The sequence below is a fragment of the Strix uralensis genome, chromosome 27, assembly GCF_047716275.1.
Source record: "Strix uralensis isolate ZFMK-TIS-50842 chromosome 27, bStrUra1, whole genome shotgun sequence".
Lineage (NCBI taxonomy): Eukaryota > Metazoa > Chordata > Aves > Strigiformes > Strigidae > Strix > Strix uralensis.
Window position 1 is genome coordinate 6,617,604 of NC_133998.1, and position 24,015 is coordinate 6,641,618.

At 70.1% G+C, this 24,015-nt stretch overlaps 1 protein-coding gene across 1 annotated transcript; it reads right to left on the reverse strand.

Moving 5' to 3' along the window:
• Nucleotides 1–308: 308 nt before the first annotated feature.
• ARID3A (AT-rich interaction domain 3A) lies at nt 309–23,718 on the reverse strand. Its single transcript, XM_074851524.1, has 9 exons — nt 23,618–23,718; nt 20,000–20,937; nt 18,991–19,312; nt 5,159–5,231; nt 4,030–4,213; nt 3,666–3,913; nt 3,049–3,345; nt 2,881–2,970; nt 309–2,737 (listed from the first exon to the last, which is right to left on the reverse strand). The coding sequence occupies exons 2-9, from the start codon at nt 20,425–20,427 to the stop codon at nt 2,520–2,522; spliced, it is 1,860 nt and encodes a 619-aa protein (XP_074707625.1). The 5' UTR covers nt 20,428–20,937; nt 23,618–23,718; the 3' UTR covers nt 309–2,519.
• Nucleotides 23,719–24,015: the final 297 nt, after the last annotated feature.

The following is a 24,015-nucleotide window of genomic DNA, read 5'->3' on the forward strand; positions in this document are numbered from 1 at the left end:
GACCCGATGGCACCCAACGGTCCTGTGGGTCTGTGGGCACCCATAGGGACCCCATGGCACCCCCCAGTCCTGCAGCACCCCCCAGACACCCCCCAGCCCTATGGGCGCCCCACGGCCACCCCACAGCTCTAGAGGCACTGGGTGGGCACCCCCTGGGCACCCCCGGCACAGAAACCCCAGACAACACAACTTTTTTTTTTTTTTTTTTTTAATATTTCATCAACTTTACAGGGTTACAATTGTCTTAAATATTCTGAAGTTTAAATACAATCTGTATAATAATGTTATTATAAAATGTAAACTTTCAGTGTTTTTATTTTATTTTATCTTTTTTTTTAATAATCAAAAGTTTCAATACCTGAATGTTTGCAAAACTGAAATATTTCACCGGGGCCTGGGTGCGCCCGAGGCCGCCGCTCTCAGAGGTAGAATGTGGTTTTTATTCTTTTTCTTTTTTTTGTCTTTTGTGGTTTTTTTTCTTTTTCATTTTTTACCTGAGTTAAGATATGCGCGCTGGGTAAATGCGTCTGCAGCTGTGGCCATTCCTTTTTTCTTTCCAAACCCCAGAGAAACTGATTTAGGCTTTTTTTTTTTTTTTTTTAAATCGATATGCAAAAAGAAAAATAAAGTGGAAGGTAATACGCTCTCAAAAAAAAAAAAAAAGAGGGGGAGGGAAGAGGAAGAAGGGGGGGAAATAAAAATAATTAAAAAAAAACCAACCAACCCAAAACAGTGACTGTACAAATGCAAAAACTCACTAAGAAAATCTAACGCCCACCCTGGGCACGAGAAACCCCCCCCGGGATTTCTCCTTGCAGGGAGCTGGGCTGGATCCTAACAGCAGCAGGAGCCGGACGGAGCCCCCCCGGACCCCCCCAGGGATGGGGTCCACGGGGCCACCAAGGGGCATTTCCAGCTCTGGAGAGGGGGGAAAAAAGGCTGAAAAAAAAGAAAAAAGAAAAAAGGCTGGAAAAACCCCAAATCCCCTGAGATCGCCACTTCCCCAAGCAAAAAAAAAAAAAAAAAAAAGGAGGGGGTCCCAGCAGCACAGGAGCCCCCCCCCGGCACCTGGGGAAGGGGGGAAAAAACCCTGTGCTCGAGGTCGAAACCTGAGGAATTGAGATACCGAGATGGGGGGGGGTGGGGGGGTTTCGGTATCGGGTCGCGATTGTGTCTCACGCAGATGTGGGCGAACGGTTTGGGGGTGGGGGGGGTGCAAAAAAAAAGTCTAAAAAATTGCAAAAAAACCCCCAAAACCTGGCCAGCTGGAGAGATAACGATGTTTAAAATAAATCCTTGGGGCTGCGGGATGCTCCGGAGGGCCCCCCCGAGCACCCCCTCCCCGATACGAGCTCCTGCACCCCGTTACTAAATTGGATATTTTATGCCGGTCCCCCTCTAGACCCCCCCAAAACATCGCCCGGACCCCGCTCTCACCAAACTGCTTCTTTTTGGAGGTAAATCTGCCCAAATTGGCTTTGCACAGTAGTATTATGGGGGGGGTCAGCCCGGCTCCCGGCCCCGCTCCCCCCCCAGGTAAAAGCCTGGGCTGCCGCCGCCGTGTGGTGTCGGGGCCCTCGCTGGGGGGGGTTCGGCGGGGGGGGGCAACGGCTTCTGGCTCGATTTTCTCTGCTGAGAAAATAAAGCAACAGCCTGGGAGCGGCGGGTGCCCAAGGCTGCGCCGGCGGGGCGGGATGGGTGGGGGGACAGGCAGTGCCCCCCCCCCCCCCCAAAGGTGGGCACAGACCCCCCAGCGCCAGCCCCTGGGCAGAGACTGGGCGAACTGGAGGCTGGGGGGTGCAGGCACTGGGCGTGCCAGGGGCACAGCCCGGCCGGGACGGGACCCCGGCCCCCCACAAACCCCTGGGGGTCTCGGGGTGCCCACGGGGGTCCCAGGGGAAGGAGCGGAGCTGGACCCGGCTACCGACAGCGAGAGGAGAGGAGAGAGGAGGTGACGCGGTTTCCAAGCTCCCGTTTCCCTGATGAACACTAATATATATCATTTGCATGTTAAAGTTCGATTCTTTTCTCTTCTTTTCTTTTTAGAGAATAAAATAGAAGCTATTTACAACAAAACAATCAAACAACCTCTTAAAATCCCGTATGGTGAGTGTAGTTCTCGAATAAAGGGGGAGGGAAAAGGATCTAAATGAATAAAATATCTCCCGATTTCCAATTACTTTTTTTTATCTTTTTTTCCTTTAGAGAGTGCCGGGGGGTTTCACTAAAGCTCGCGTCGGCAGGCGTCCGTGCGTCTGTCTGGAGGTAACACGAGTTAAAAAATAATAATAATAATAATAATAAATGTACAGTGCAAAGTGTGATGTGAGTGAGGTAAACGGTCCCGGGCCGGCGGCGCAGCGGGACGGCCGGCGGCTCCGGCGAAACCCCCGGGCTAAAGCTTTTCTCCTCGCACGGGAAAACCCAACCCCGGGGAGCACGGGCAGCCCCCGGCCCCCCGCGCCCCGATGGGGGCTGTGGGGCGAGCTCTGCCCCCCCGGGGGCCGGGGCCGGGCGCGTTAAGGCGAAGCGTTGTTGGAGGTAGAGCTGGGGGGCACGGCCAGGCCGGCCGGGGCCGCGGGGGGGATGCTGCCGCCGCCACCGCCGCTCCCCCCGCCGCCACCGCCGCCGCTCCGGCTGCCGCCGCCGTTGCCTTTGCTGTAGGCAGAGGAGGGGAGCGAGGAGGAAGAGGAGGAGGAGGAGGAGGAAGGGCCGGGGGTCTGGGCGAAGAGCACACCTGGGGAGAGAGCGGGGGCGCTGAGCCGGGGGGCGGCACGGCCGGGCTGACGCTGCCTGCGCCCCGCAGCCCCAAGCGGGGCTGAGGGCGGGGGGGGGGGCCGGGGGCCGGCAGGGGCCGAGCAGCCCCGGGGGGGCCCTCACCTGTGTAGACGATGCCGTTGATCTCCACCGACATGCTGATGCTGTTGGTGCCGTTGCTGCTCAGGCCGGCGGCGGAGTCCTGGCGGTTCTCTGCCGGGGAAGAGCCGGGTTACGGACCCCGCCGGGCCCGGGGGCAGCGCCGGGGCGGGGGCCGGGGCCGGCACTGACCTGGCGAGCGGGTGCCCTGGCTGTTGATGCGGATGCTCATGGGCAGCTGCGCCGTCATGGCCAGGAGGTTCTGCTGCAGCGCCCGCTGCATCAGCCGCTGCTGCTCGTCCGTCACCAGTGCCATCTTCTTCTCCGGGGGCTCCCCCGACTCCAGCTTCTCCCGCAGCTGCTCCAGCGCCGCGGCCTGGGCGGCCGCCGCCACCTGCACCGCGGCCGCCTGGGCTGCCACCACGGGGTGGCCGGCCAGCGAGACGGGGAGCCGGCTGGGCATGGAGATGGGGATGGGGGAGTCCTCCTCTGCGGGGGCAGAGCGGGTCAGGGTCACGGGGGACTGGGACCGATGGGTGCCACCACCCCGGGGCGTCCCCGGCCCTGGCAGAGCGGCTCGGGGCCCCCCCGCGCCTCGCGTCCGCGCTGGGGGCTGCCCGGCACCTCCTGCCCCTCCAAGGGCCAGAGCCGCGTGACCGGAGCCAGGGTCCCCAAAACGAGCCCCAGTGCCCAGAGAGCGGGGAGGGGACGGGAGCGTGACCCCCCCATGCCCGCGATGCCCCTCTGTGCCCCTTTGGGGGCTGCATCCCCGGTGCCGGGGGGGCTCAGGAGCCCGCGGCGGCCGTTACCTTTCTTGATCTTCTGGACGGGAGCGATGGAGCCGCCGTTGGTGGCGGAGGCCAGTCCCAGCGCCGGCACCGGCAGCTTGGGGGAGGAGAGGAGGCCGTGGGTGCCGCCGGGCGAGTAGGTGAAGAGCGAGCTGCCGAAGCCCTGCCGCCGGCCCTCCCGCCGGTTGCTGTCGATGGCCGCCTGCAGCTCGTTGGGGTTGCTCAGCCCTCGCTTCTCACATTCGTAGGGGTACAGGTACTTCATGTACCTGCCGGCGGAAAGGGACAGGGATGGGGACGGTGACGTGGCGGCTGCGCGCCCCCTGCCCCCCTCTCCCTCCCTCCCTGCCCGCCGCCCCCCCCGCGCCGCTGCCCCGCCGCTCACTGGGTGCGCAGGGTGAAGGCCGCGCTGGTGATGGAGGTGGGCAGGTTCAGCCCCTTGGTGATCTCCCGCCACAGCTTCTTGTTGATGACCTCCACCAGGCCGCCCTTCTCCGTCACCAGCGTGTAGAGCATGTACAGGTCCAGCACCTGCTTGGCCATGATGGGGATCCGGTTGACGGGGGTCCCTGGGGAGGGGGGGAAGGAGAGAGCGGGTCTGGGCTGCTGCTTCCTCACCCCTGGGCGAAGAGGGGGGGAAGCCGGCGAGACCCCCACGAGGCAGCACAGGGGGGCCGAGGGTCTCCCTCGCTCCTCCCTTCCCATCCGCCGTCCCCTCCTCTCCCCCCGGGGACCCCCCCACCTCGCTGCCGTCTCGCTGAGCGTCAGCCCCGCCAACAAAGTCAACAGAAACTCGCAGTTTTCAGCCACAGCCCCCAAAACGGGGCCGAGCGCGGTTTCTCAGGCTGAGGTCGGCAGCACCCGGCAACACGAGTTATTTATAACGGCAGTGGCGGCACTTCCCGGCTGCGAGGGTCCCGCCACGCCGGGGGGGCTGCATGTGTACGGGGGGTTCATCCCTCCAGCCACAGGGAAGGGGCTGCCACGTCTCCTCCCTCCCGGGGGTCTCTGCCCGCCCCGACACCGGCGGGGCTCGGGGGGGACCCCGGTGGGACGCGGCCAGCGCCGGGCCAGCGGCTCCCCGGCCCCCCCGCACGCACACGTGCTTCCCCCAGCACCCGCCTGACAAAAGGCTGAAGGCAGCGATGCGTCAGCACTTCCAGCGCTGTTTTCCACGCAGGAACCAGACCCTCGTCCAGGCGAACGCTGTCAGCCCTTCCCACCCCCTCCTCTGGCCCCCCCGCCAGTCCCGGCAGAGCGAGAAGGCAGCGAGGGGCTTCGCCCTCCACAATATCCCCCGAAATACAGGGAAGGGGCCGCAGATCCGGAATGGGGTGGGCGTGGGGAACGGGGCCGGGCGAGGGGGGGCCGCAGGCACCGGATCCAGCCCAGCAGGTTTGACCCCGCTGCGCAAAGAGGTTAAAAATTAACCAGCGGCCCGGCCGGAGCTGTGACCTCGCGGTTGTAACGAGGGGCGAGGAAATGAGCGGGGCAGGCGCGCGGGGGGGGCTCACCGCGCTTCTGCATGAAGCTGAAGAGGTCGTCCAGGAACTCCTTCCTCCTGGGGTCTCCGTCCAGCTCGTACAGCTGCGCAACGAGAGGGGAAAATGCTCAGAAAAACCCCTACACGTGCCCCCACCCCAGCCTGGAGAGTCCCAGCCCTCCCGAAGAGGCTTGAGCCCTTCAGAGCCCTGGATGGTGAACGGCTCGGGGGGATCCCTGAGCGGGGCCGGGGGGTCCCCAGGGTCCCTGCAGCTTGGGGCCATCCCCCGCCTGCCCCCCTCAGAGCTGGGCCCCGAAACGCCGGTGCTGGAATCGCGGTGCTGCCCCACACCTCGCCCGCGGCCGGAGCGGCTCCCCCGCTGCAAACGCCGCGCTTGGCCCCCGGCTCCTCCCGGGAACGCCGATCCCGGTTATTTTTAGCGTCTGCCATGAGCTCGGCACAGAACGGAGCAACGCTTCGGCGTGATCCATCCTCCGCACCTGCAGTGCCAGAGGGAGCCAGTGCCGGAGCCAGCGTCGGGAGCGGCGAGCCCGTGAGCCATGGGGCGAGCTGGTGTGCGACGGTGCACACCCACAGCGTGTGCCCGTGAGCCACAGGGCGAGCTGGTGTGCGACGGTGCACACCCACAGCGTGAGCCCGTGAGCCACGGGGCAAGCTGGTGTGCGACGGTGCACACCCACAGCGTGTGCCCGTGAGCCACAGGGCGAGCTGGTGTGCGACGGTGCACACCCACAGCGTGTGCCCGTGAGCCACGGGGCAAGCTGGTGTGCGACGGTGCACACCCACAGCGTGTGCCCGTGAGCCACAGGGCGAGCTGGTGTGCGACGGTGCACACCCACAGCGTGTGCCCGTGAGCCACAGGGCGAGCTGGTGTGCGACGGTGCACACCCACAGCGTGAGCCCGTGAGCCACGGGGCGAGTTGGTGTGCGACGGTGCACACCCACAGCGTGTGCCCGTGAGCCACGGGGCGCGCTCGCGCGGGGAGCTGGACCTGCCCGGCAGAGCCCGTTCCCCTCTGGAAAGCAGCAAACTCGCCCGGCGATGCCGGCGCTGAGCGTGGGCTGCCCCACACGGCTTTGTGCCCGTCGGATGGTGGCCGTGGGGCCGGCAGCCTCTCCCCCACCAGCATCCCCCCCCGGTCACCGCGCTGCCCGAGCGGCTCTGGCAGGATGACCGTTGCTGGCCCCACGTGCCGCCCCGCGCTGTGCCTGGGCCGGGGCAGGCAGACCCTGGCGAGGCTCCGGCACGGCTGCGCCTCCAGCACCCGGTTCTGCAGGGGCAGCTCTTCTCGGGACCCCACCCCACGCCCGGCACATTCCTGCCTGATTTATGGCAGCAGGATCTGCTGGCCGGAGCGCCCCGGCACGCAGGCAGGCACGCCGCGCCGGCTCTGCCTCTCCCCGGTGCTGGCAGCCGGAGCCCAGCGCGGTTTCTTGCCCGGAGCTGGTGGGTGGCGAATAATCCTCCCCCCGCACCAAGGAGGGGTGTCAGAGCAGGGGCTGCGGGGCAGGCGCTGCCCAGACGCCGTGGGGATGGACGCCGCAGCCCTCGCCCCGGCCTGGCTGCCCGTGGCCCCGCGGTGCTGAGCGGCTCCCGCTTTTCTCAATGACAACTTTGAACAACTGCCAGCGGAGCCGCGGCGGGCGGGAGGGGGCTATAAATATTCCCACGTAACTCCGCAGGCACGCACCGCGGGGCCGCCAACCGCAGGGCGCCCGTCGGCACGTCACCCAGGTCACCGATACGGCCGCTCGCCCCGCGGGCACGCCCGGCACGGCACCCCGGCGGCGGGGGGACCGGCAGGCGGGCGGCTGTCGCTCCGGCTGTGGGTGAAGGGTGCGAGCCCCCTCCTCCCACCACCCCCCCGGGAGGATCCGGATCCCGCGGGGCCGAGCTCGCCCGCCGGCGCCGATCAAAGGGCTCGGTGGGGCCGTGCGATAAGAGGGGCAGGAAAGCTATAAACCCCCAGTTCCCCTGGAAACCTCGCACGGCTGCTGGCAAACCCCCAGCCAAGGGGCGGGAGCCGCCGTCGCCACCGGCCGAGACCCCTCAAAGCCCCTCTCCCACCCCAGCGCCCCGGCAAGGGGTCCGGTGTGCGGGGGGGGAGCGGAGTGGTGCCCCCCGGCAGGGCAGGGGTGGGACGCGGCACAGCGGCCACCGCTGTGGTTTTACGGGCTGAGCCGCGCCAGCTGCCCCCGGCCGGCCGAGGGACGTTGGGCCGGCGCCAATCCAGCCTCCCCCGTTTCCTCGAGCGGCTCCAAAAGCCGCCGCGGAGAAAGGGCTTCCCCGGCGCCACCACACGATCCTGCGGGGTGCTGAGCCTGGCTCCACCGCCGCTGCCCCCCGTGGTTCACCCTGAGTCTAATCCCCTCCCCCGCACCCCGTTAACCCCACAAACGGGGGGTGACAGCTGTCCCACGGGCCTGGGGTCCCGAATCGTGGTGGGACACGGGCAGGACGGGCCAGCACCGACCGCGGAGCCGTCCTGGCGCAGCACGAGGGGGTCACGAGCAGCCCATGGACCTGCAGAGCTCTCGGAATCGATCAGGCGTTTATGAAAACGTCGGCTCATTCAATTTTTATACAGGCGGCTCTTAAATAAAGCTGCTCTCCCCCGGCTGCAGGTGGGAGCTGCGGCTGCCACCGGGAAGGGACGAATGTGCCGGTTCATTTACTGCCGCGACCCCCCCGGCCGTGGGCCCCCCCCGGGCTCAGTGCCGAGGGGAATGGACGTGTTTAAGAGGATGAAAGAAAATTAACCGTCAGCTGAGGAAAGCGTGCGCCGGCCAGGCCGCAGGGATTAGCGGCAGCGGGCGGGCGGCTGTACCGTGTCCCGTCCCTCCCCGCCGGCCCCGGTGGTCCCACGCCAAAATCTGCCGGCCACGGCCACCCTCGCCCCCACGTGGGGGGTCACCGGGGCCGGGCGGGCAGCGGGAGCCCCGTTCCTGCCCAGCACCCTCGAGGCCCTGCCGGCACGCCCAGCCGCGGCTGCCGGGCAAAGGACATTTCGCAAGCTGCCGCTTGTGGTTACCGGCGAGATTTCGACAGCGCCGCGGCGCTCGGCTGCTGCTCGCCGGCCCCCACCGTGCTGCAGTGGGGAGAGGGGCTCGGCCAGGCCAGGGCTCCCCTGTGCCGGGCGCTTCCCCACCGACAGGAGCCCCCCCGGGCCCTCGCCTGGCTCTGCTGCCGCCAGCAGAACCGCCCGGTGTGACGGCAGCTCACCGGGGAGCGCGGCCAGCAGCCGCGTGGCGAGGACGTGCCCCGCCATGGCCGGGATGTGCCCGGTCTGCACCGCGGCTCGTGACGCAGCGGCATCCGCCGAGCCGCCCCCGTCCCCCCTCGCCCCCCGGGCACAGGCAGAGATGGGGAAGGGGGCAGAGACCAGCGACTTCCAGCAGCCCCTCGCGGGATTTCCTCGCGCTGACGGCGTCTCGCCTTTGCCGGGACACCTCGCTGGCAGCCCGCGGCGCTCCCGCACCGGCGAGGACGTGGCAGAGCAGCTGCACACCCCGTGAACACCAAAAGGCAGCGCAGGCATCATAAGAAAGCTTCAATATTGGGTCTCAAAATAAAAATTGAGGAACAGAAACATGTTCTCATTTCAGCAGCGTGTGAAACCGAGCACGCAGCCGGGCTCGGCACGGACCAGCTGCTGCCGGCACCACCGGACCGAAATCAGCAGGTGCTGACCCCTGCCCCGTGCCGATGCCCTCCCCGGGGCCGAGGCCTCCCCACCACCCTCGAGCACGGCTTCTGCTCGGCACCAAGCGCGGTTCCTCGCCGGGGAAGCGTGGGGGGAGGCGGCGAGGCTCAGTGCAAAGGTAACGCCGGCCGGCGGGCACCGAGCCGCGGGGAGAGGCCGCCCAGCCGCCGCTGAGTCAATAGATTTACATTTCGTAATTAGGGAGGCTGCAGGGAGGTGGAAACAACTTAATCTGTAACGCAGCTGCCCCGAGAATATCCTCTTATCGTGGGGAGGCCGCCCGGCCGCGCCGCCCTGCTGCCAGGGCCCCGTGGCGAGAGCGCGGTGCCAGGGGATGCCGCGGCACAGCCGAGCCCAGCCGGGCCGGGGGCAGAGGAGACGCCCCCCACCTCCCTGAGACCCCCCCAGGCTGGGCGATCCGGCCCCGCGCTCTGGGTGCTCCCGGCGCTCCCCCAGCACGGGGCGAACGCCCGGTGCCAGCGGCTGGCTCTGTGCCGCGGTGCCGGAGCCGCCTCGCCGCCGGCGCAGCCCCCTCGGCCCCGGCGCCCCGTCCTTGCGGCCGGTTGAGGACAAGGTGCCAGATGGCCGTTGCCAGCAGATGTATAATTAAGTGGAGGAGGAATTAGGAAGGCGGCGGGCGGGCGGCACTGACCCCGCGGCCCAGCGCCCCGGCAGGATGCCGGCCCGGTGTTTGGTGTGGATGACCAGATTAACGTTTCAAACCAGATTACGGGAAGAATCCCGACCCGGTGGCTTTCAAAGGGCTGGTGGGGAGGCGGCCCCTCGGCAATGCCAGGAATGCAGGAGAGAGCCCTCGGCATGGGAGCGGTGCGCGCTGGGGGTCCGCCGGGAGGGACCAAGATAACCCCCCCCCAGACACCCACCGCTCCCTGCTAACAGCCCCCCCGAGCTGCGGGTGAGGAGGGCAATTAAAGCAGGGAGGGGAAGCGCCATTTAATGAGGCTCTGGGAGCGGGGCCCGGCAATGCCGGCGAGTCTCCCCATCGGCAGGAGCCCCCACGCCCACCCCAGCAGCGACCCCCCAGCCGGAGAGCAGGGGTGTGGGGGGCTGGGGCTGCAGAGGAGCCCGTGCCCCAGCATCCCGCGTCCGAGTTAAAAACAACCCCCCCCCCCCCAGCTTGGTTCCGGGTTTTCAAGCCTCGGGGATTAATTTTCAAGTTTCTTTTCCATCGCCAGGAAGTCTCGACACTCTCGGTTTTCCTCCCTTCTCTCCGAAACCGGTTTGGGACGTGCACGCCGTGAGCTGGGGGGGGGACAGACCCCCAAGGGCCACTGTGGCAAGGACAGGGGGGCTGGTGGCAGCCCCCCCAGTGGGGCCAACCACCTTCCGGGGGCTAAAAACCCCTGAGTTTCTGTGTTTAGGGAAAAAAGACAACAAAGGCAGCTGCCGGGGAGAGCCCACCCCGGCGAGGCGCCTGCAGCAGGTAGCAGGCAAATGTCCTCCCTGATTGATTCCAGCCCGGGCGTGATGGGGGGGCGCGGGGGGGCTCCTTCTCTCTTTCTTTTCTTCCTTCCTTCCTCCGAGCGGCCCCCGGGGACGTGTCCCTTTGTCCCGCTGACAGCCGAGGGGCGATGCCGGGAGAGGGGGGGCAGACCGCGTACGCTAACGAGTTATTTAACGAGGAATAAACACGCAGGCGGCGCTTCCCGTCCCGCTCCCGGCCGGCGCACGCAGCCCCTGGCCCCCGACATGCCGATCACACGCCGGGACCCGCCGCCGGGGCCAGAGGGGGCACTTATTCAGAAAAAGAAAGTAATTTGTAAAAACTAGAGCGAAGGGCTGGTGACGAGCCCTGAAACGAAGCGTTTCGGGTGATGCTGGTGAGGTGGTTTCCTGTAAGATGGTGGCTGAGTCAGGGCTGGGGGTGTCCGCGGCCGCGCAGCCCCTTCTCCGGGCACGGCCGTCGCGGGGAGCGGGGGGCAGCGCCGGCACGGCCCCCCCAGCCGTGGGGGGATCGGGTTTGCTGCGGCCGATCCCTCCCAGCGAAGGGCAAAGGGAGAGTCCGGCCCCGGCACAGATCCCACCGCAGATAAAGCGCTCGGCTTAGGGACGGGTCACCTCTCGCCGTCCCCATCCCTAATCCCCTGCGAGCCCCCCCCAAAGCACAGACCCCGCCTTGAGATGGGGCTGCCGGGGCGCAGGGCGGTGCTCCCCCTCCCCAAAATCCCCAGGGGTGTCCCCCCACCGCGTTGCTGGCCGGCTCCGAGGCCGGCTGGGAGCGGGTCGGTGCTCCCGGAGCCTCGCCCGTGCGGGACGTGGCCGAGCCCACGGACCGGCCCGGCGGGATTCCTGCGGCCTGAGCGCGGCCGGGGCCGCCCGGGGCGGGGGGCCGCTTCCGCGGGAGCAGCCGGGGAGGGGGCCGGGGAGCGCCGGGCTCTCACCGTCGCGCTTCCCGTCGGCACTATTGTTCCCGCCGGTTCCCAGCATTGTCCCCTCCGCGGGTCGGCACCGCCCGGGCCGGGACGAGCCCCCGCCGCAGGTGCCTCTCCCCACCGGGGCCCCCTCCCCGGGCCGGGGGCCGCGGGACCCGGCGGGCGGCAGATCCATCGGTGCTCCTGTGGCACCGCGACAAGCCCGCTCCTGCTCCCCAGCCACCGCCCCAAAGGGCTGGGGGGGCCCCAAGACCACCCGGGCTTCCCCCAGTATCCACAACCCCCCCCCCGACGAGTGGCCACATCCCAGCCGTGGTCCCGTGGGAGTCACCCCACCGGACGTGGGGAAGGGGACAGGGATGAGCAGGAGCCCACGGCCCCGCGGGCAGCGTCCCGTCCCAAAGCGAGCCCCGCAGCGGCGGGGGGGGGACACCCACGTGGCCCCCGTGCACGGCCCCGGCCAGGCTGGGGCGAGCAGCCATCGGGGCGACGTGGGCCGGTGTCAGCGCTGACACGGCGGGTGTCACCGCGCCGCGGAGGGGGACCTTGAATGGGCGAATTAGTCGCCATTTAACCTCCCTGACCCGCCATTGTCCGCCGGCCGCCCTCCCCGCCGGGCCGCGGGGCCGCTCTGCCCGGCAGCCGCCGCGACGCTCCGCCGGGACCCGCGTGCCGCAGCCACCGCGGTGCAGCGCGTCGCCAGGCCGGAGCGACGCCCCCAGCGCGGCTGCGCTGTCGCTGTTTTTCCCCTTCCCGCGGAGGAGGAAGCGAATCCTGCTGCAGTTGCATTTCAAACGGCGGTTTTGGAGGGACCTGCTGGGTGGCAGCGTGCCGGGCTCCGGCCAAAATAAAAAACGGGTTCAGTGTCTGAACGCTGACGCATGGCGCGGGCTGCCGAGAGGCCGCGGGATGGGGGAGCTGGGGTCCAGGGGCTGCTGCCCCCCGCCCAGCTGAGAGCTGCGGCGGCTCTCCCAGCCCTCGCCGCGCACATGCCGGCGAATGCCCTTGACACACGCTCGCTATCGCTGCGGACCTTGTGCAAATATTAATTCAGTGGAGCCGGGCAGTGTTGAGAAAGCTCGTCCCAGGGAGCGATGGCCCGGGCCCGGCTCGCACGGCACCGCCGCAGCTCCCCGCCACCGGCTGGGCAGACCCCGGGTGGGCGACCGAGCCGCAGGCCCACGGCACGGACATGGGGAAGCCACGGTGGAGCTGCGAAGCTTCTCCCGACAGAAGCGGCGCGAACCATCGGGGCAGCCGGTGACCCCCGCCCTGGGCTGTCCCTCCCCGTGTGCCCCCGGGGTGACAGCTCACAGGACCGGCGGGTCGAGACCCCGGGCGGAGCCGAGCGGGCGCAGGGGCAGCGTGCGGGCGGGCGCGGTGGCGGCGCTGGCCCTCGCAGGCGAGCTGGGGTTTAAATTCCACCATATGTAAATGATCATCTTCGAAAGGGGATCGCTGTAAGCCAGAGCAGATGAGTCACCCGGGGCTTCCACCGCCCGGCCGGGGATTTGTCTAATTGCAAATCTGTTCCTGAAATGCGAGGTCCCGCACCTCCACCCGTCCGCTCCGCCGACCCCGCCACACCGGGGGTCCCAGGGGGTCCCGCACGCCCCGGCCCTGCCCGCGGGAGCTGGAAGAGCTCCAGCAGCCCCAGATGGTTTTGACAGGCAGCCAGCTGCGGGCCGTCAGCCCTGGGAACCATCGCCTCAGAGCTGCTCCGGCAGCGCCGAAACCTCGTTGCTTCCTCGCACCGCTGGCGACCCGCGGCGGGGGGCCCTGCCGCGGCGCTGACGCAGCACCGGAGCGATGCCAGCTCTGGCAAAGCCACAGCGGGCAGCAGCACGGGGCGGCACGTCGCAGGCGTTTGGGTCTCCGAAAGTGAGCGCTGCTGCCGGAGCCGGGGCCTCCGCGGTGGCCGTGGGCAGACGGGGGAACTGAGGCAGGAGGCCGAGCCCTTGGCGAAGGGACGTAGGGCCGGCGCCTGCCCGGGTGCTCCTGGCTCCCTCTGCACCGGGGCGAGACCCCTGAGCCCGCTGCTGTGGGGGGACAGGGAAGTCCCTTCCTAAAGGATTGTCACCACAGCAGCGACAGGGCCACCCCCTCCCCACAGGGACCCCTCCCTGGGGCGAGGAGCCCCGGCCGCCGAGCAGCCCCGGTGCGGGGGGGACGATCGTGAGCCGGTCCGGAGCGGGGACCCAGGCACGGGCAGCCGAAGGGTCAGGGAGCGGGTCACGAGCTGGGCTGGGGGCTGCACCCCGAGCCCCCGATCCGGCTGCCCCATGCAGGCAGCGCAGGCAGGTGTGTCACTGGGGATGGGCCCAGGGGGGAGCGGGGGGCTCCCCCCGTCCCCGAACCTCTGCCCGCCCCCGATTGCGGCACGTCCGGCCGGGCCCCAGGACCTGCTGCCATTTCTCCTGCGGTTTGGGCCAGAAATAGGGCGATGGAGCAACACCGCGCCCTTGCCCAACCGCCCCGCTGCCGGGCGGCTGTTTGCTTTGCTGACAAAGGACCTGCTCTCCTCTCTGCTCTTTTTTTTTTTCTCCTTTTAAATAAACCCTCATTCCTGTTAGTTCAGCTGTGCCGGAGCTGGGAGGCGGCCGCCTCCTCTGCAGCCCTTGAATCAGCCCTGGGGGCTGGGGATCTGGGGGGGACGGGGGGCTCGGGGGCTGGGGGGCTTGGGGGGACGGGGGGCTCGGGGGACACTGGCAGGCAATGCCCAGGCTGGGGGGAGCCAGCCCGGGTCCCAAGCCGAGGGGTGTCGGGGGGATGGTCTACACGGGAGCAAACAGGCTCAGGCGGGCGAAGGTGCTGGTGGGGCACCTGGGGCAGGGGGCACGTGTCCCCCGTCCCCCACCTCGTTAATTATCCCGGGTCTCCTTGGGAGAAACGGCTTTGCGTGGTGCCCAGATGCCAGGACCAGCCCCCACAGCCTGCGCGGGCACCCAGGCATCGGGCTGGGGGAGGCACTCGGCGGCTAAGCTGCTGTCGCCGAGAAGTCCCTGACCCCCGGCCAGGGATCCGGCGGGATTACGACTCCGGGAATGTTCCCTGAGCGCCGTGAGCCGATTACCGGGCTGGATTCCCGGCCAGGAGCAGCCTTCAGCGAGCTGGATGGTGGCGGGGGGCGAGACGGGCGACGGCTGCGACCCCGGGGCCGTGGGGGAGGACGCAGCCCTTCTCCCGGGAGGGGTCCACAGGGCTACACCGCTGTCCCCAGCGCCCCGTCCCGCTCCGGTCCCCTCCTCGCCCCCGTTATCTGCCGCCGGCCCGGCCAGGCGCCGCAATCGCCTCCGCCGGCACGGGAGCACCCGGCCGGAGGCCCCAGGGCGCTGCCCTTTATCTGTGCCCCCGCCACGCCGCGGCACCGGCCGCAGCTAAACCGCCTTCGGGGTGGGGGGACGGTGGCCCCCGGCCGGCCGACGACACTCGGGTGCCCCTTTCCCCGCGCAGGGGCCCCCTCGCCCTCCCCGGGGGCGGCTCATCCGCTCGGCTGCCTAATGCAATAAAGCTCTAATCAATATTTTAAAGAAAATAAATGGGCTCTCGTTAAGAGGCCGCAGGGCCCCCGCTCCCCGGCCAGCTTTGGGCTTTTTAAAGGAAAATAATCCACAGGAGAAAGGGGTTCAGGGCCCCGTGCCGGGGGCTCTTGCCTGCGGGGGCCGAGGGGATCCCCCACGCCTTCGCTGGAGTGCGGGGGGTCTGCACGGGGCTCCACATCCCAGGGATCTGGAGGACAAATGGGCTTTTCCTTGGCCCCCCCCAGGCCCCCCCACGCTTCCCCCAGGAAAATCCCAGCTTCATCTTCCCGGGAGCTGCCGTGGCCCTGCCACGTGCGCGGCCATGGCTGGTCCACGGTGGGCCGGGGAGGGAAGGGGGGGTCCGCTCTCGCCCCCGCTGCGCCCAGCGGGCCGCTCGCAGAGGTTGCAGAGTTGCTTTCGTTTTGGTTTTTTTTCTCCCCCAACCGTTGCACTTTGAAACGCCGTATCTCAGGGGAGCGCGGCACAAGATAAGGGCTGAGGTTTTCGCCCCCCACGTGCCACCGGCACAGTTCAGGCGTCCCCGTTTGGGACAGCTTAAGAAACCTCCCACCCTCCCCAAAGCACCGGCACCCCACTGCCGGCACAGCCTCCCCCCAGCACCGCGTCGGCTTCCTGAAGCCTCCGATGCTTCGTGCGAACGGGAGCAGAGTCGGGGGGTTAAACATCAGCCTGCGGTGCCCCAAAGGGGCACCCAAAGGGGCACCCAAAAGAGAGCCCAGTGGCTGCAGCAGCCGGGGGAGCACTGGGAGACAGATCCCCCCCCACCCCAGCTGCCCTCCCGCAGGACATGGTGACGGGGTGACGGGGTGCAGGCGCCCGAGGGAGCGCAGGAAACTCCAAAAGGGGCAGAGGCAGGAAACTCCGGCCCGTGGGCTGCTGGCGCGCCCCGGGCTCGCGCTCCCGGTATTAGTAGGGTGCAGCGATAGTGGGAATGAAACAGAAAGGTCAGGAGGGGGGTTCACCGCGGGGCAGCCCCCCCACCCATCGGACATCAAAGCAGGTTTTCCCCCGGCAGCCCCGTGCCAGCAGCAGGTCACCAGCCAGGTGTTACGCAGCAGCGCCTGGTTTTTGGCAGGGGTTGGCTGAGCCACTCATGCTCCGGCGGCTCGTCAAAGCCCGGCCCCCCCATGAGCATCCCCCTCCGGAGCGGCGGCATGACAGTGAATGCCCATTGTGTGAGACCCCGTGAGCCCTGGCACCCGGCCATGGTGCTCAGGGTGGGGGCTGGGGCTCTCCCCCTCTCCCCCAGCCCCGTGGCTGCCCACAGGCAACCAAGTCCCCCGCGGCTGAGCCCGGACACGCCGGCATCGCCCCGGCCCCCCGTCGTGTCTTTTGGGGTGAGGTCAGAGACACTCCCAAACCCAACCGAGGGCGAAGGCGGCCCCAGCCCAGTGGTGGTGTGGGGCGACGTGCCAGCGTCCCGCTGGACCCCTCCACCCCCGGTGTGGCTACAACAGGGCGAGACCGAAGCGAAAGCGAGCCTGCCCGCGCTGCTGGCTGAGGACGTGGCAGCCGCTCCCCACGGGGAGCCTCCTCCGGCCCCAAAAATGCCTCTTACCCCCCCCACCCCCCCGAGGAGCCATCATGCCCTCGGCAGCCGCTGCCCCTCGAGCCCCCCGCCACGCCGGGGGCTCCTTTGTTCTGCTGCCTGCGCGGGCAGTGCCCCGGGTCAGCCGCCGAGCTGACCTCTGCCTGCGCGGTAGCCATCCCGGGGGACGGGGAGGTGCCACGCGCCGGCTCCCTAACCTCCCTAACCTCCATAACTCTTCCTCGCGCCCTCCCCTTCCTCCCCCTGAACTGGGCCCCCTCCTCCTCCTCCTCCTCCTCTCCCTGGCCCCCCACGGTTTGCAGGAATCTGGCCCGGATGGGTCAGTAAAACCGGGCGGTGGAGGACGGTGGCAGCGCCCGGCGAGCATCGCCCCCCCAGGCCAGGGACACCGGGCCCCGACACCGGGCTGGGCCGTTCACCCGCAGCCGCAGGGGACCCGGCGAGCCCCGGCGGCGCTGGGGGCCGGGGCTGGAGCAGAGCCCTGCGCTGCTCGGGGGCACCCGGCTCCCCCAGACCGAGCCCACACAGCCACAGCACGGCCCCGGGAGGTGCTGGGGGGGGGGCCCAGCTCCACCGGCACACGCCGGAGGCCACATGCTCCCTGCAAGCTTGGGGGAGAGCGGAGCCGCTCCCAGCGCCGAGTGGGGAGGAGCTCCTTGGCGAAAAAAGGGGAACCCCAAAATAAACCCCTTCCTTGAGCAGCGTTTCCTCACCACGGCGGGAAGGCCCAGCGCCACGTCCCCACTGGCTCTCCCGTGCGGAGGGACCCACCCGCACCCCGGTGCTTTCCCAGCAAGGGAGCTGGGTGGGGAAGGGATAAAGCACCCCCTGCCCAGGGGGCCACGGCAGCCGCCCCGCGCCAGCGCTCGCTGTTTACATTCCTGCTGCTCCTTCCCAGGCCGTGGCGGCCCGGCTGCGCCGGCGGGGCTGGGGCGGCCGGCGGCACGCGTTGGAGGGTGGCCAGGAGGAGCTCCCGGCCAGCGCCGCACCGAGCAACCCCCTGGCCCAGGGCCAGCGGCCGCGGTCCAAGCACTGGCGCGCTGACGTGCCGGGGAAAGCCTCTCCCGGCCGGGTGCTTCGCCTCCTCCTCTCCTCCGCCCCCGGCACAGCGGTGGCAGCCGCTTTCCTCCCACCTCCGGCTGTTTCCACGATTAACCGCCGTGCCGGGCTCTCCCCGCAGACCCTGGGAAGCTTTCCACTGGGGAGCGAAAGGGAGGGAGACGGGGGGCTCAGCCCCTTTTGCCGGCATAGCCTGGGGGGCAGAGGGTGTGCTGGGACTCTGGCTGATGTCCCCAAGTGCCGTGGCTGCGGCAGGGACCCGGCGGAGGCTATGGCAGGTCCATGGCGCGTCCGCGGACCGTCGCACCAGCGCGGCACGGGTCCTGCGGGCACCGCCAGCCCCCCAGCCCCAGCCCTCCCCGCTGGATCCCGGGAGCTGGCAGCCACTGCCAGGCCCCCCGAGCCGGCACACAGGTCTGGTACGGCACCGACACGGTGACAAACAGGAAGATCACGGCTGCGGTATTGAAAAAGCCTTTTCACAGATACAAGATCACATCCCCAGCCCCTCGCACCCCGACGGCAGGAAGCACAAAAAAAGAGAAACCACAAGAAGCGGAGGCGGCGTGGGTGCAGCGGCACGAGCGACACGCGGGGCAGAAGCATCCCCGCAGCCCGGCAGGAGCGCGCCGGGGAGGGCACCGCACGCTCCGTGCTGGCTTGTACTTTCCCTGCCAGCCCCGTCGCGAGGCTGCCCGCACCCAGACGTGCCGGCAGATCCCAGCAGCTCCTTCCCCCTTTTGGGAGGGACGCAACAGCCCCTGCCCCTTCCCCTTTGGGCCGCCGCATCCCTCCCGAAAGGCCACTGTGCCCCGGCCGCCCCATCTGGGTCCCATCTGCTGCTGTTGGCTCCCGTCCCTTCCCCCAGCCCTAAACTCAGATGTATTTAAACACACACATCAAAGGCACCGGGCAGCCCCCGGGGAGCCCCAGCTCGCAGCACATTTCCTTCTATTAGCCGAAAGCGGGGCGCAGGGAGCTCCAGCGCCGGGAGAGAGCGGAGCGTGCCTGCCTCCTGCCAGGCCGGCTCAGCCGGCGCGGGGAGGGCAGCAGAGGGGCAGCCGCGGCGCTTCCTCCCCCGTTTCACTCCTCAGCAGCATTTTGGCAGCGGCAGGGGGGCAGCTCTGCCCCCAAACACCCGCAAGGCCGGAGCCATGTGCCGGGCATCACCTCCACGGTGACAGGGAGCAAGCCAGGTCCTGACTGAACGGCTTGGGGAGGGTGGAGGAGAGGAGAAACATGAATCCCTTCAGAACTGCAAGTTTGGGGTGTTCTTTTCCATCATTTTCAGCAAGAACCCCCCCAGGTCCCTGCGGCAAACCCCATCACGCTGCCTGCGCCGGGCCGGGCCACGGCGCCAACTGGGACACAGGATCCCACCAGAGCCACCGACCAAAGCGACAGGGGAGAGGGCGAGGCTGAGCCCGAGCACCGAAACCCCGCAGAAATCCCACGCGTTCTCAGCGGCAGCTCCATCTGAGAACAAGGCTGCTGGGGGCGGCGCTGCCGGAGGCATCTCGCCGAGCCGAGGAGCAGGGGAGGGACGGGCACGGCGGGGGCACGGCGGGGGCACGCGTGTCTCGGCGGGCGCTTACTTGCTTGAACTGCTCCTCGTAGGTCCAGTCGCCGTGGTCGGGCGCCGGCGGCGGGGGCTGCGCGTGGCCCAGTCCGGAGGGGCCCCGCTCCTGCCCGCCCGGCAGCCGCTGCGGCTCGCCCCGGTAGTGCTGGGGGGCCGGGGGCTTGCGGAGCAGCAGGGATCCCGCGCCCGCCCGCACCGCCTCTGCCGAGCTGAGCCCTTCCTCTCCCATGTCTTCTTCTTCCTCATAGTCTTCCTCATCCTCCTCCTCCTCTTCTTCCTCTTCCTCCTCCTCCTCGCCCAGGTCCTCTTCAAAGTCGTCTTCATCCCACTTGCCCTTCCTAGAGCGGGGGAGAGCAGAGATTTGCACCTGCACGAGGTGGGGGTCTGGCCCCCCCAACCCGACCCCTCTCCCCCTGCCCCGCAGGCCAGATCCCGTCCCTCCAGGTGGGGGCACGTTTCCATGAGCCCCCCCCACCCCCGAGCCCCACAGCCCACCCCACAGCCACGGGGCACATGGGGAAGGCGGCGAAGCCCCGGCGCAGCCCCGCTGGCGGGTGGCAGCCCCCTGGGGCACCGTGGGCGTCCCGGGACAGCAGCTCCTGGGGAGCAGAGCTCTGCCAGATGGCTCCCAGCCTGTTCCCTGCCCTGGAGAGGACGCGGGCTGGGAGGAGGCAGCCGCGAGGGCTCTGCATAATTTAAAGCCAGGACAGGATCCTGTCGCTGCCCCACGTGGCTCCCGGGCAGAGATGAAATGTCACCCCGCGCCAGCCCGGCACAAGGAATCACGGCTGCCGAGCCGAGGCGCTCCTCTCAGCAACTCCTGCCCCGGGACATGCCGCTGGCGCTGACCCACCTCCCCGCCCCGAGCTGCAGGAAGCTCCCGGCCCCCCGGCACAGCCCCAGCAGCCTCCGAAGGGAAGCCAGAGGCCGCAGCCGGCCACGCCAAAACCTGCCGGGGCTGGGCCACATCCCTGCCCCTTCCCCGGACCCCTAATTGCTGCTACTCCGGGCAAGCGTATACTCACAGATCCTCCTCCTCCTCAGAGCCCATCTCCTGCTGGTACCCGCCATCCTCTTCCTCCTCCTCGCCACGCTCCTCCTCCTCCTCCTCCTCCTCCGAAGCCTGACTCTCGTCCGACAGCCCCGGGCTGGACGAGTGGCTGAGGCCGGCGGCCGCGGCCCTCATGGCGGCCAGGGCGGCCATCTGCGCCCGCTGGATGTGCGCGCTCTCGGGCTCCGCTCCCTCCTCCGAGGGCGCCGGGGCTGGGTCCTGGCCACGGGCCCGGGCCGGGGTGCTGGCGGGGGGCTGCCCCGGGGCCGGCGGGGGCTGCGCCGGGGGGGGCGTGGAGCGTTGCTGCTGCTGCTGCTGCTCCTGCTGCCGCGCTTCCAGCGCCTGCTGCAGCCGCGCGCGCTGCTGCCGCTGCAGGTTTTCCATCACCGCCTGCAGCTTCATGGCTCTGCCAGAGGACGGCGGGTCCCCGGGGGGGTGGGGGGCGATGCACCCGGGGGGCAGCGCCCGGGAGGGGTGGGGGGCAGCGCCCGGCAGGCTGCCGCGCTCCAGCGGGGCCGGAGGCCAAGGCCGGGCAGCACCGGGGCGGGGGGGCAGCCCAGGCCTGGGGGGGGCGAGGGCAGTGGCGGGTCCGCAGCGCTGTCGGGGTGTCAGGGCAGAGGGACGTGGCCCCCGGCCCCCCTCAGCCTTGCCCCGACGTCTCCTTCTCTCGAGGGCTCTGGCGGGAGCCGCGGGCACGGGGCCGCTCGTCGGGATCGGGGTGCTGCTGCCGGCAGGCGCCGAAACCTCCGCGGGCTCAACAGGCAGCGGCGGCAGCCCGGCACATCGCCCCCTCCCTCGCCGGGCACCTTCTGGGGGGGCGGCAGCCTCGGGGTCAACGCGGCGTCCCCCTGCTCGGGGCCAGGCGTCCCTAGTCCTCGGCTGGCTCGGCTTCCGGCAGGCGTGGGCGCAAACCTGCCGGGAGAAGCAGAGGAGGGTCAGCGGAGCTGCTGGCAGGCGCTGGCGAGCAGGAAGGAGTTAAAGACAGTGCAGGAGCCTCATTAATCTCGAGCTAATGAGATAGGGAGGCCGAGCCCTGCTGCTGAGGGGGAAGGGGCCTGCCGGACCAGATAGCCCTGCCTGGCCCTGCAGGCAGCGGATACCGGGATACCAGCGCCTGCAGATAACACCCGCAGGGAGGGCGCTGGGGGGGCCATCCGACACGTCCCCCACGGGGAACAGGGCACATCCCCACTCGGGGACACCGGGGACACGCGGGGAGCACTGGGCTGTGGTGGGGGCAGGAGCAGGCAGCTGCCAGGCCAGCGCCGGGGCGCGAGTGGCACCGGGATCCGCACTGCATGGCATGGGGGCCCCTCGCCCAGCGGGGTCCCACAGCATGGGGGGACCCGCGTGTCCCCAGGGCAGCCTCCTGCGGGACGGGCAGGCAGAGCCTTGCTCCTCGAAACCCCGGCAAACAGGCTCTGCCGGCCGCCCCCCCCGAGCCCCCGCACTTCTCCCCTTCCCCGGGGGCTGCGGGTCCTCCGGCGTGACGTGGGGCTGCGAGCGGCTCGACTCTGCTCCACCCCGCCGGCACGCCCCGGAGAAACCGGCACATCGTGGCTGGGCCCCATGACACCCCCACGCCCCGGCACCCCGGCCTGGATCCCCCCCGAGCCGCGGCGCAGCTGGCCCCGGGCAACGTCGGTGTGACCTCGCCTGTGCCGAGGGCAGGGAGGGAGCTCGCCGCGGTGCCACCGCGGTCACGCCACGTACGGGCATCGATCGCCCCGGTCCTGCTGCCCGCGTGCACCCCGGGACCCAGGACCCCGGCAGGGCCCGAGCCAGGGCTGGAGCCGGGGCTGGTGGGGGCTGCGGGGGCAGGGCAGGGGCAGCACGCGGGGCCGGCAGCTCCGGCGCGATCCCGCGAGTTCTGGAAAGGGGAACCCGCTTCCAGCGCGACTGGGCGGCCGGGCCGTGGCCGCTTCCCCCGCGCCTCGCTGCGGCGGCGGCCGCATCCGCTCCCAGCCCTGCCGCGCTCGGCTCACGCTACGAAGGCGCCGCCACCGCGGGAGCTCCGGGCTACCGGCTGCGCCCCGGCCACCGCTGCCGCCTCCCAGGACACTCGGGCACTGCCCAGCCTCTGCCCGTGCCTCAGTTCCCCCCCCCCGGCCGTCTCCATCTCGCCCGCGCGGAGCCAGGGAGGTGTTGGGGAGGTGTTGGGGCAGGGACCCCCCTCGCCGGCCGTGGCTGCGCTCCCCCCTGAACTCCGGCCCTTGTGCCTGCGAGAGCCACGAGCGAAACCGGAGCGAGCCTCCTCCCGGGCACGTGCTCCCCCGGCCCCATGCCGCCGCCACCGCTCTGCCTCGCCACGAGTCGCCAAATCACTCAGTGCCGGCACCGGCGCGGCCAGAGCCGGGAGCGGAGCTGCCTCCTCTGGCACCCCGGGCCGTGGCCGCGCTGCCACGTCCCTGCGGACAACCGGAGCCCAAGCGCGGCCGGAGCCTGCCGGGCGGCGAAGCCGGAGCCAGGGGACCGTGGCACCCCGGCCCGGCGGCCGCGGTGACCTTGAGCCGTGCCCCTTTGTCCCTCCCGGCCGCGCGGGGCCGGTGTCCCCCCCATGCGCGGGCGGTGCCGGGCGGCACCGGGGGATTCCGACAGCGGCACCCGCGTCCCGCGGGGCAGGTGCTCGAGAGCGGCGGCGGCGACGCCGGGCTAAAAATACGCGGCGGGGGTGTGACGGATGGGGCCTTTGTGCCACCGACGCCAGGCCTGGCCACAGCCGGACACCCCCACCCGCTGCCCCCCGACCCCCGGGGGGGTCACGGCTCCGCCTGGGAGGGGGCTGCGAGGGCGGCGCGGAGGTCGAAGGGGGGAGGAGGAGGACGGGGAGCCCGGGCGCGGCGGGTGCCCGTCCCGGGGGACAGACAGGGCTCGGGGGCCGCGGGAGGGACCCCCAGGGCGAGCAGGGGGCTGGTCCCCAGGGCTGAGCCCGGCCCCGGCCCCGCTCCCGGCGGCACCGACTGCACCTCGCCCAGCGTCGGGGCCAGCGGCCCCCAGCTGAAACCGGGGACGGGGGCGGCGGGGCCCGGCCCCGCGAACCGCGGGGTGAACGGCCACCCCCGGCATGGGGAGACGAGGCCGGGCTGGGCCAGCAGCTCCCGGCCGGCGCGGAGCCCGGCCCCGACCCCCTCCTCCGGCCGCGGGCCTGAGGCTGCCCCGGCCGGGGGCAGAGTGCGGCGGCAGCGGCCCCGTCCCATCTGCCCGCCGGGCGGGGCGGGGCGCGGGGGGCTCTAACCGGCCGGGACAGCAACGCCCGCAGGGCGCGGAGGGCCCGGGCCAGGCGCGGGGGCGGTGCCGGCCGGGAGCGGCCGCGGGAGCGCGGGGCGAGGGGGGGAAGCGCCGGCCCCGCGCAGGGGAAGCGGCCGGTAACCGGCCGCGGGGGGGAGGGGACGCGCCGCTGCCGCCCAACAACCGTCCGCGGGGGTCCCAGCCCGCCCAGGGGACGCGCCCGGTACGCGGCCCCGGTCCCGCCCAGTCCCCGAGCGCGGGGGGAGACCCCGGCCCCCGGTACCGGCCACGGCGGGAGGAGGGCGGCGGGGGGGAAATCCCGGTACCGCGCGCCAGGCCGGTGCGGCGGCGCGTCCCCGCTTACCCAGTGGAGGCCGTGCGCCGCGAAGCCGCATAGCAGCCGCGGCCCCCGGGGCTCGGGCTGCGGCGGGGCCGGGGTGCGCTCGGTGCCCGCACGGTGGCTGCTCTCCCCGCGGGCGGGCGGCGGGGCCCGGAGCCGCCCCGCCCCGCGCCGCCATTGGCCCGCCGCGCCCGCGCCGCCCCGCCCCGCGCCGCCATTGGTCCTCCGCGCCCGCCCCGCCCCGCCTCCCCATTGGCCCGTTGCCGCCGCCGCATGCAAATGCAGCGCGCGCGGGGCCGCGGGGCCGGCCGGGAGCGCAGCCGCAGCGCCGCCCCGCGGCCGGGCGGGGACACGCAGCCGTGCGGAGCGCGGCCCCTTTAAGAGCCCCGTGACAGCGGGAGCGGCGCGGGGGGGGATTTAAA

What these genes read in the sequence shown, in the direction of transcription:
- ARID3A (XM_074851524.1), bottom strand. Translation starts at nt 20,427, where the DNA reads ATGAAGCTGCAGGCGGTGATGGAAAACCTGCAGCGGCAGCAGCGCGCG. An exon ending in TCTGAGGAGGAGGAGGATCT is followed by an intron (nt 19,313 to 19,999) that starts GTGAGTATACGC and finishes CCCCCGCTCTAG; the next exon opens with GAAGGGCAAGTGGGATGAAG. An exon ending in CAACGGCATCGTCTACACAG is followed by an intron (nt 2,738 to 2,880) that starts GTGAGGGCCCCC and finishes CTCTCTCCCCAG; the next exon opens with GTGTGCTCTTCGCCCAGACC.